Source organism: Salarias fasciatus, chromosome 22 (assembly GCF_902148845.1).
Source record: "Salarias fasciatus chromosome 22, fSalaFa1.1, whole genome shotgun sequence".
Lineage (NCBI taxonomy): Eukaryota > Metazoa > Chordata > Actinopteri > Blenniiformes > Blenniidae > Salarias > Salarias fasciatus.
In genome coordinates, this window is record NC_043765.1 from 7,163,204 (window position 1) to 7,174,689 (window position 11,486).

Consider the following 11,486-nt stretch of genomic DNA (forward strand, 5'->3'; position numbering starts at 1 on the left):
AGTGCATGTGTAAAGTGAAGCTTTATAAGTAGACACAGTGCCTCAGTTTCTTTAGTAAAATACAAAATTTGGACGGTTGGGGTCGCTGAGTTGGAGCCGATCCGAGCTGACACTGGGGAAAAGAGCAGGGTGCAGCTCAGACAGGTCCGCAGCTCGTCGCAGGGTGAACACAAAGAGGCACACAATCACCCTCACCTACCAGCAATTTAGAGTCACCAATTAATCTAACAAGCATGTCTATAGACGGTGGGAAGAAGCTGAAAGTACTGGGGAGAAAAACCCACGCAGGAAAAGAACAAGGCAGCTCCACACAGAAGGAGCCGAAGGCTGAGCTCGGCTCTGTTGACTGTTAATATTATATCGCAGTTCCACTCTGAGCTCTATTAGCGAGTAAAAGGTCGCGATAAGACTGTTTCTGTGCTTTAAGCCAGCTTATTCACACCAAAATCAAACTAATGACTGGGAATGTGTTGCTGCAGCGAGAGAGTGGTCTGCTCCCTCACATGGATCTTTTTTTATTTTGTATTCATCAACTAATTTGTATACCGTTGTCTTCGTTCACAGCAATAAATTCAGTTCTTTTATCATCTATGTGTTGGGAGCACTTTCTGAATTTTGTGAAATCTCTGGGATCAAGGGAGTGGAACAGAAGTCCTGTAGTGTCTGCTGGAAGTTGGAGAAGGACACGGCCATCCGGAAGCAGTGTGAAATTTGAACAGCCATCACAGCAACAATAAACGCGCGCTTTCTCTTCACAGTACGTCTGAGCAATAATAACATAATCTTTTTGGACACAGTACCAGACATCTTTTTAAAAGACATAAACAAACATCAAACTGAGCTGCAGCTTCCTCCTGCCTCTGTCCACCCTGAAAACCTCCTTCTACACCGGTAGGGGGCGCCACTGCGTCAGTAGTTTTTAATTTGAACTGTTTAAACTGGTGGTGACACCATGGCATTTGTAATTATAAAGTACATTCACACAACCATGGTTGAAGCAAAGTGCTGTAGATGAAGAGAATAATGCATAAAGCACAACAACTAACAGCATGGTGGGTCAGAAGCCAGTGAGTAAAAGTAGTTATTAAGATGTGTATTAAAAGTGGACAAAAGTGGACTGTCTGATGTTTAAAGGCAGATTGTTCCAGTGATTGAAAGCCTTGTGTCCCCTCCGAGCTTCCCTTTTGATTTCACCAGGAGCAGCCGATCAGCTGACCTGAGAGGTCGCATGGAGCAAGACCATTAAAGGCTTTAAAAACAGATAAAACAAAGTCTGAAATTCAGAGGCAGTCCGTGAAGAGTGAACGAGTGAATGAGAATGACAATGAGAGTTATGTTTTTTGTCTCGTATTTGCTCCAGTAAAATATCAATATTTTATGATGAATGCACCCATAGACAGATGCAGACAGAACTGCAGTCTCATCTTAACCAGATTGTTAAACTTTACACAGGCAGCAGAACTTGGGCACACACAAAAAAAAACAAAAAACAAAAAACATGCCATTTAGGACAGCAAACTCATTAAAGTAGAGCAAACCTTTGCGGCATCAAGTGATCCCAGCCTCAGGTGATCCCAATTGGTTCACCTGCCCCGGGAGGAAGAGGCCGTCCAAAACTCCTGACTTACTCAACTGTGGCACTGAGAGGCTGAAAACTGGAAGGCCGGGGACGTATCCTCTGCCATCGCCCAATGAGCAGAAGAAGCCACTCGGAAGGCCGAGGAAATATCCTCGGGTTGACTCTGTGGATGGCGCTCCATCAGCTCCTCGCCAAAGTTGCAGTCTGACCCGCAAGTGAGAGTCCAAAAAAGGTGCTCATTTGCGTAAAAGTGTCCCAAGTGTTGTTAATCGTTGACATTATGACAACAAATAAAATTGAGCGTAGACTTTGAGCCACAGGCTTCCTTGTTCTCACAGTGACGGACATTGTTCATGTACTTTTTTGTAATTCTGTTGCAAATTAAATACACTCCTGATCACTCATAAGAGCATGTCTTCATTGTGTCTTTTTCTATCTGATCATGGTGAAAATCAATGTTTGAGCGCATGAGATAAAATTTCATTCATTTAAATTATGTGTGGTGTGTCATTTTACATTCTTGAATTGCATTCAATATTCTTCAATCTTTTGCATATACACAATCTCACATATTAAAATGACAACCTCATGGAACACCCACAACTCCTATATGTTTACCTCTTCATCCGTCACAGTGAAAAAAGGGTAATGCTGATTTACCAATCTGTAACAGCAACACCGATTTACATCATATGTCCGGACATGGAGAAACTGCTTTATAGTTTAAATTCAATGTAATCATTTGGTATTCATGAAAGAAACCCATGACACTCACTCAAAACAGGTTTAGAAGTGAGTTTTATGGTAGAAATATGTGATATAATTATTCTCTTATTATTTCGTGAGAGGATGTAACAAATGTTAGGCCTCAGAATGTTTATGTAATCAGTAATAACTGAACAAATTAGTTGTTCGGAAGATTAATTGAATAATGGATGTTGAAATGCTTGGAGAATTGTATAATTTTATAATTTTTATTTTACACTGAGGATGATCACATATATTTCCTTGACGATGGCTCATTGTATTCATCAGTTCCTGCTGTGAAATGAATGTTTTGATGTTTTGTGTCTCATTCTTGGTATCTGCAGTGAACAAAATAGTCTATAGAGGGCAGAGTGGAGTTACTGCCACACAGAGTCACTGCAGCTCTGAAGGGGAAAATGCGGACTCCAACCTGCAGTTGAAGGTCCGTCAGTTGTTGTTCCCAGTGACTGTATTTGTATTTGGGATTGTTGTCACAAGTCAGTGAGGCTGATTCTGAAAGAGCCTTTCAGATTCTAAAGGTTGAGAAAGTTTGCCAAATAAATGAAGTGAATTAACATGTACATGGAGAAGGCAGATATTCTCTGTTATTATTATATTTACAGTCATTCATACAATCAGCGAGCAACACTGATCACTGGGACATTAAAAAAGGTTGCTCTCACTACCAGACAGCCAAAGGTGATGAAGAAATTCTACCTGTAGGATATTAAAAAAAAACAAAAAACTGTAGAAACAACTCTGAATCAGGGGTTCTTAAAGTGTGTGAGGATGGGTTTAAAGCACATTAGTGTTAAATACATTTTCAACAAACTCACTGATGAAAAATCATGTTTTAATGAAGTCATTCATATTTTACTCTGAAACTGTTTTTTACATCAATGTTTGATCTCAGCATAGTGCCTTTCTGCAGTTGGCATGATCTCCCCATGTGTTCCTCTCACAGTCCAAAAACAAGCATGTGTATTGGTGACACTAAATTTCCCTTAAGGTGTGAATGTTCTCTCTCTGTTTGCCCTGTGATGAATAGAATAGATGTATTGCACATTATAAAGCCCTATGGATTCTTTCTTCTCAAGAATTAATGGTAAAACAAAACAAAATAAATATAAAATCCTGCTTTTAAAGCACCCCGTCTTCCACGGATTTCACTTATTTGTGCTCTCTCTAAAACGCCACAAAAAGTGTAGTATTATCCCATATTTTTCATCAGATGGACGTATTGATTTAAGTGTAAATGTTTAGAATAGATTTAGACGTTGTTAAATAACCTTCCCTCCATCGTCTGTAAAACCTATGATTTATTCATTTTTCTGAATCGTCTCCTGGGCTGCAAGTGGTGAGGGAAAAGGCTGCACGAGGCCCGCAGACCACCACTTTACCATTTCTGATTTAATACTGCAATAATCTTAACAGCAGCTTTGAGTTCCTGTATTCCACATTTGTGAAATTGAAGTGCGGCTGTGCTCCTCAGTAATTGTTTCGATGGGTGAATATTGTTAATGAGCATTATGTTTCCCTCGTGTAGGGACTATGTGCGCTTCTAATTGCTTTGTTAAATAATTTATGAATGGAAGTGAAATCTCTGGGATCATGGGAGCGGAACAGAAGTCCTGCGCTGCAGTTTCTGCCGGAAACTGGAGAAGGACACGGCCATCCGGAAGCGGTGTGAAATTTGAACAACCATCACAGCAACAATAAACACGCACTTTCTCTTCACGGTACGTCTGCGCAGTGCACATTTTATCCAAAAAAATACGATAAAACAGGCACAAGAAGCATTTTTGAGGTAAGACGCACATTCTGCTGTTTGCACAGTTTAATCTGCTTCACGCCGCTGACCACTCTTTTCGCTGAAGGTGACTATGTCCTGGAAAACAATCTGCTCCTCAGTCATAGACATTGTTTAATAATGTTTACTTCTTTCGTTGCGCTGGAGCTAAGAGCGCTTGGTGTCTGCGTGGTTTTCTCGAAGTTTCCACTGTTCAGTTCTGTGGATTTGCATTTTAAAAACGCACTTTGACAGGCAGCGGTGAGAAGTGTGCAGGCTATCGACGGGACGCCCAGCTCGGCTCACTTTCCCGCCATTACCAGAGCCAGAAAGTAGACGGAGCCGTGCCGACCCCTTCCGTCAGAGCGGAGCTGGAGCTTCTTTTTTTTTTTTAATTGGATATCATGCCACTAGGTGTGCTGTTTGCATGTTCAACCTTATTTTACACAGACACCACAGAGGAAGAAGGGCGCCGCATGGTACCTACACAGGCTCTCTGTGCATGTTGTTAGAAAAAGAGTGTGAGCCGGTGTAGGTACACCGGCAAGACGTGGTAAAATGTTCATTGATGCAATGCACCGTTTTTTCATTAAAAGAGAAGAACTGAACAATCGTTTCCGCACATTTTCTTTACGTCGTAGCAATTAAACTGTATCACAAGTAGTTTGTGTACTCAAAAGACCAAGATTCCTTGTGGATAGAACATGCGCAGAACAGTATTTCATGTCCCTTTCGACCGGGTTTTTAAATATGAATATGAGCATATTCTGGGTTTTGCACGTGTTTATATGGCTGTGCGCCATGTAATGTATTATTCCGTCAATATTCCAGTTAATAAAGAGTTTTTGCCTTTATATAAACGTACTCAATCTCGCGGCATTCGATCTCGCAAGATCTCGCGGTATTTCGATCTTGTCCCATCCCTACAAATACAAGAGGACGGGGCAAAAAAAACAAAAAAGGTGCATGTAAATCAACACAAGCCATTATCAATCTAAATATACTGTCGTCTGGGCCTTATACATCGGAATCAAATCAAAAGAAAATAAGACAAATGTTCGCATATTTTTTTTGGGAAACAGAACCGGATATATTTTTAAAAGACAAAAAATAAACATCAAACTGAGCTAGAGCTTCCTCCTGCCTCTGTCCACCCTGAAAACCTCCTGCTACACCGGCAGGGGGCACCACTGCGTCCATAGATCACTGACTTAAATCGTGAAAAAAGTACAATACTTGTATTTTGATTTGAACTGTTTCAACTGATGTTGGGCACCATAACATTTGTATTTATAAAGCGCATTCATTCAACCACGGTTGAAGCAAAGTGCTGTAGATGAAGAGAATAATGCATAAAGCATAACAACTAAAATTATGGTGGGTCAGAAGCCAGTGAGTAAAAGTAGTTATTAAGACGTGTATTAAAAGTGGGCCAAGAAGAGGCCTGTCTGATGTGTAAAGGCATATTGTTCCAGTAATTGAAAACATTGTGTCCCCTCCGAGCTTCCCCTTTGATTTCACCAGGAGCAGCCGATCAGCTGACCTAGAGGTTGGCATGGAGTAAGACAATTAAAGACTTTTAAAACCAATGAAATAAGTTTGAAATGCGAGTTGGATTAAAAAAAAAAAAAACAGCCCTCATCTTGGTTGGGTGCTGCCAAACACTTATTTCTTGTTTTGAAACAAAAATGGCAAAAGTCAAACTAAAGTATCATCTTAACCAGGTCGCACAATTTTAATCAGGCGGCAGCAGCACTTGGACTTGGAAAAAAAAAAAAAAAAAAAAGCCACAACAAATTTTGGACATTAGGAAGTTGTGCTCCAAATGCTTTCCTGGAATCACTGCTTCACGTGTAAGCTTTTTGGGTTTTAAGCAGGAGGTGTCGGAAAAGTTACCACAGGAATAACTGGGTTGTGGCAGCCCAGCGTTCATAGCGACGTCGCTTTTTGATCCTTCGGTGTCGGTTCTTCCTATCATTGTGAAGCAGAATTCACCAAGCGTTGGATTATTCACCCACTAATAGGGAACATGAGCTGGGTTTCGACCGTTGTGAGACAGGTTAGTTTTACCCGACTGATGATGTGTTGTTGCAATAGTAATAGTAATGTTAAATAAAATCTTTGAAAGTTGTACCAAAAATCTTTTCACACAATTTATTCACATGGAATTATGTCAAAGCAACCTGGACCCACATCACTGGGGCTAAACAAACATGTCCCTCCAGAGACTGGCTTAGGGCAGTAAGCTGTCATTAAAGTGGAGCGCACCTTTGTGGCATCAAAGAACATCTGAAATGATCATTTGATGAACAGAAAAGCCAAGATGATTAATCATTGACACAAAATCTATACAGTTGTACTGAAAGTCCAGATTGAGCAGGCTGATTATATTATAAATTATGAAGTGAATATTAATCATTTAAATCCAGTGGTTAGTAATTTAACTAATGATTAATTCTTTTCTGTGTTAAATGTCCAGGTGTTTCCAAATCCAAGTCCTCCAAGCTCAAGGCGGTAAAATGGAGGAAGAGATTGCGTTAGCAGAGACCGAACAAGGAGAAGCTGTGACCAGTGAAGGTGACGCCGTTACAGACGAGACTAACAGCAGACCCGTTAAGCGGGGAAGAGGGAGGCCGCAGGGCTCCAAGAAGCTTAAAGTTTGTGTTTCAGAGATCAACGTTTCCTCAGGTGATCCTAATAGTTCACCCGCCAAGAGAGGAAGAGGCCGTCCAAAACTTTCCACCACAAAACACACCGAAGAGGACAGTTTGGAGGATGGCAACAGTGACGATTCGGTGCCAAAGTCTCTGGGTCGAGGCAGGCCCAAAGGGTCGAAGAAACAGATCAGTGAAAAAAGCCAGACTGAGGAGACTCCTAAGAAAAGGGGCCGGCCTAGAAAGTCCCTCAGTCAAAGTCCGGGTGAGGGTGAGAAATCTCCTGACTTACCCAACGGTGGCACTGACACGCCGAAAAGAGGACGTCCCAAAGGGTCCTTCAAGCGCAAAATAGAAAGTTCAGAAAGTGCGGAAGAAGGCGCAACACCGAGCAAACGAGGTCGGCCAAAAGGCTCTCTCAACAAGAAACCCCGGCTGGAGCGGGAAGCCAGCAAGGAGGACGCAGACGCCGACCAAGTACCCAACTCACCCAGATCAGGGAGAGGGCGGCGGATTAAAGTGGTGCTGTCCCAGAGCGCTTCAAACGGCATCTCAAAGACGCCTCGAAGTGGAAGGGGGAGGCCACGAAAAAATATTTCCCTCCAGCCCTCAGACGACTCCCAGCCAGTCAAGAGAGGAAGAGGTCGACCTAAAGGCTCATCCAAGGAGAAGCCCGCTGCCTATAAGACGCTCGGTAAGTCTGACCGGCTTCGGAAAGTCTCTCAGCTGACCGCAAAAGGGAAGAAGCACGGGCGACCGCGTTTACACCCGCTACCGGCCAAAAGAGGAAGGCCGAGAAAGTATCCCCTGCCGTCGCCCGATGAGCGGAAGAAGCCCAAAGTGTGGAAGCCGCTAGGAAGGCCGAGGAAATACTCTCGGGTCGACCCTCCAGAGGGCGCTCTGTCAGCTCCCCGCCGAAGCCGCGGCCGGCCCCGCAAGTCCGAGTCCAAAAAAGGCGCTCATTTGCGTAAAAGTGTCCCAGCAGCTCCACAGCAGCCCTACGACGGCCCCCCGAGAAAAAGGGGCCGCCCCAAAAAGAAGGAGGACGGCGCCCCGCAGAAGAAGAGGGGTCGTCCTCAGGGCTCTTTAAAGCAAGCCAAAAGTGGAACGCAGCCCGGCGACAGCCTCCCCAACCACTCGGAGTCGCCCAGCGAAGCCGCGACAGACAAGGCTGAGGCGGTGAAGAAGGGGGCGGAGAACGTCACAGCGTCCGCCGAGCCGCAAGTCGATACAGAAGGCTCCGTGATCGATCAGGACGCCGTCCCCGTCTGACCAAAACACACACACACACACACACACACATTGCTGTAGTAATTACATTTTAAAACATAGAATACATTTTCATCAATGGGAAAAGAAAAGAAAAAAAAAGTTTTTAATTTTGTCAGTTGATATTCTGTAGCTCCTCTGTTTCTCTAACTCTGTTTCTTGTTTTCACTGTGCTTGATTTACTCCTTTTTTTCTTAAAATGCATTTGTTTTTTGTCATCTGAGTAATGGAAGTACTAATGACATGGAGGTGGCTATGATAGAGTGACCGTTGTGTTTTCATTGTGCCTCGCGGCTGTAGTGTTTGTTAGTTTAGTTTTCAGTAAAACGGTTGCTGGGAAGTTTCTCAAGTGGGAGGAAATCCCAGAGAAATGTTAGACTGTTAGGAAATGTATGTCAACGCAGTTTCGTATTCAGCTATTCTTTTTTTTTTCTTTTTTTTTTCTTTTTTTTTTTTCATCTGTTAAAAAAGGTTCATGTAATTAGATTGATTTTGATTTTAAATCCATTCACCTTTTGTTTTCATTCCTCTGAAATCTCCATAAACATCAGTTATAGTAGGTTTGGGACTCAGTGTCTTGCCGCATGATTGCTAACTTCTTTTATTTTTTGTCTGTGGAATGTTTCCCAAGACTGGTTTTTAATGGTTTTTGCTTTCCCTTACATCAAAATAAAGAAAATAAACCCCTTTGTTTTTTTTTTTTCCTGTCATTGAGATTAAGTCATTTCTTGTCTTGCCTATGTTGGCATATTAGGGCCAGAGGAAGATGTCTGCATTTTAAGGGTGAAGCTGTAATACAAGGTTACTATATTCTTCAATTTCTGATTTGATTTTTATTAGTTATTTTTAAACTATTGTCTATATTCTTAATGCAAATTTTAAAAAACACTTCCTGTTTGTGCCTCTCGTTCGGTATGGCCCTAATGTGTAGCTGTCGTCGTGTCCGATTCTTCTTATTTGCATACTGTCTTCTGTGAGGAAGTGTCCGCAGCTTTTGAAGAGTAACAAAAAAAAAAAAGTCTAAATGATGCTGTGATTTCCTCGATGCCATTTCGCAGCTCATCGTGGCCTCATTGTTTGTTTTTTGCCTTAATTGCCAAAGTTTGGAATGTACCATCCACGACTTCGATTGACTTCATCCTGCACTGATCAGCTCCTTCGTTTTTAAATAACTGCATTCCTCAAAAAGATGGGGTAAAAAAAAATATGTATCTGACGAGAAGGTTTCCTCCTCCACATTGACAGTGGATTGAAAAAGTATTAATCCCCCTTGAAGTTTTCCACACTTCCCACATCATTAAAGTTGTAATGCAAATGTATTTTATTGGAATTTTGTTTTAATAGATCAACAAAACGTGCCGCATGATTGAAGTGAAGGGAAATTGATGGTTTTCAATTAAAAAAAAAAAAAAAAAAAGGATCACTGAAGTGTGGAAAACTTTAACCGCGTGTGAATATTTTTCCTCGCCACTCTTTTGTGTCTATACTTGTTGATTTGCAGTCGTTACAGCTCTACAGTCCTCCAAACGTTTGTAGCTGTGAAACCTTTTTTTTTTTTCTTTTTTTTTTTTTTATTCTAATGAAACAACCGGTTTGATTTTACAAACATTAGTTCATTTGTTTGGAGTACCTTGTATACATTAATGTGACATGACTTGTTTAATATTATTACTGATCCTGACAGCTTCTGGGTGGACTCAAACATTGAACATTTCTAAATGCTAATGGAGGAGGTTCAGAGTTTAAAAAAAATATATATATGGTTGAATTTGAACCGGCTTTGTGAATTCAGACGATTGTAAGTGGACATTTGCATTTTCGTGTGTTTTGAAAAAGTCAATAATTTGTGAGATTATGGTCGAGTTGAAATAAAATGTTGATCTGTTTTATTTCCTTTAGTGTGTTGTGAAGTTTTGATTTGTGCTCTTTCAATATTCGTTTCATTGTTTGTGGGTGGTAAGAAATAAGATCCAACATCATAGCACTTTGTCCTAATGGTCATTTATAAACTGAATTTATCACATTGATGGATGTGATTCAGCCTGAGCTGGGGAGCTGGCAGGGAGCGTGACTTGACTTGGTTTGAGCTCCACCCTCACCAGTCCTGTTTGACTTCAGGAACCTCCTGAGTCACACGAGACCAAACAGGTGGGTGTGTTCAACAGATGAGTCACTCCAGACTGGACTCTCACCTAAAACCAACAAACCTTGGTAAATATGTTCAGAAACTAACCAGAGACACAGGAATTAAATTATGAGCCCAATGTCCCGTTTGTATGCTGATGTTCTGAAGCGAAAAGACAAAACTTTCAGTGTTTGTTTACAAAACAGCAGGGCTCGGAGCCACTGAAATCACAGCTTTTTGAAAAGAGTGGAACCTTTTGGAAATGCTCTGACTTTGTCCCTGTGTAGACTCTTTTTGATAATGCTGCCACTGTGCATGCACACTACGGCACACATGCTGGGTCGTAGATGGATAATGCAACAAAGGCAATCAACTCCCTCGGTTTCATTGAAAAAGCAGCCAACAGCACCTACAAGTGGCCCAACAAGAAAAGGACATGTTTTTAAAATGTTTCAGTGCAAGCAAAAATTCTGATTCTGACAATGATTTTCACACTGTATTCACACAACAAAAATATCCCACTCTTGATGTTTTCATATTTTACCTATCCTAACAGCTATGGGTGTCGATAAAGAACAAAAGTGAAGAACACATTGTCATGTTGCACATTAACACGTCTGTCTTTTTGTGACCTTGACACCTGTAACAAGTAAATCCTGTGGAGTCATAACCGTGATCTATTTTAGTTTTACATTCTTCATCATAAGAAAGGAGGAGACAAGTTGTTTGAATAGCCAGACAACCAAAAGAAAAAATTCCAGTGTGTGAAACATTCACTAATGGGACAAAAGCATGCATATAACAGCAGCCGTCCTCCCGCCTCCAGGAATGTTTGACATACAGGCTTGTTTTCCCGCATTTTAACCACCAGTGGCAGGAAACAAGCCTAAAGTGTAACTGTTTCATTCATCCCACTTTTGCGGTTTATGCTACACATTAAGAGAAGAATCAGCAAAAGGCTGCACGCCCTGTTTGTTCTTAAACAGCCTTCAAACACTTTATTATAGAGTAAATGGATGTGCTGGGATGTGTGTGACTGCACTTCACTGAAGTACTGTCAGTCACTCTGCCTGATGGAAATGTCCTTCTAATTTCTGTCTGCTACAATAACTGAAAAATCGACTGGTGATTTTGTTGTGACTCTGTGATAAATGACAGAACAGTGAGTGCAAACAGAAATAAAGCTCTTATTACTGATCTCTGCTATAAAGAGATGATTTTATGCCTTCAGATGCTTTTTCTTTAAGAGTAAATCATTGTGACTTGCACAGTAGACTCTGCCAGTGTTTACACCGGATACCCTTCCTGCCTCAGCCGGACTCA

General features: G+C 41.5%; 1 protein-coding gene across 2 annotated transcripts; it reads left to right on the top strand.

Annotated features, from left to right (window-relative positions):
- The first annotated feature begins 3,988 nt into the window (after window positions 1–3,988).
- On the top strand, window positions 3,989–9,927 carry LOC115409925 (ABC transporter F family member 4). 2 transcript variants are annotated; one of them, XM_030121273.1, is made up of 2 exons: window positions 3,989–4,065; window positions 6,595–9,927. In XM_030121273.1, exon 2 carries the CDS (start codon window positions 6,635–6,637, stop codon window positions 8,039–8,041), a length of 1,407 nt encoding a protein of 468 aa, XP_029977133.1. In that variant the 5' UTR covers window positions 3,989–4,065; window positions 6,595–6,634; the 3' UTR covers window positions 8,042–9,927. The 2 variants fall into 2 exon arrangements, with proteins under 2 accessions (XP_029977133.1, XP_029977131.1); XM_030121271.1 differs by having other exon boundaries at window positions 3,999–4,133.
- Window positions 9,928–11,486: the final 1,559 nt, after the last annotated feature.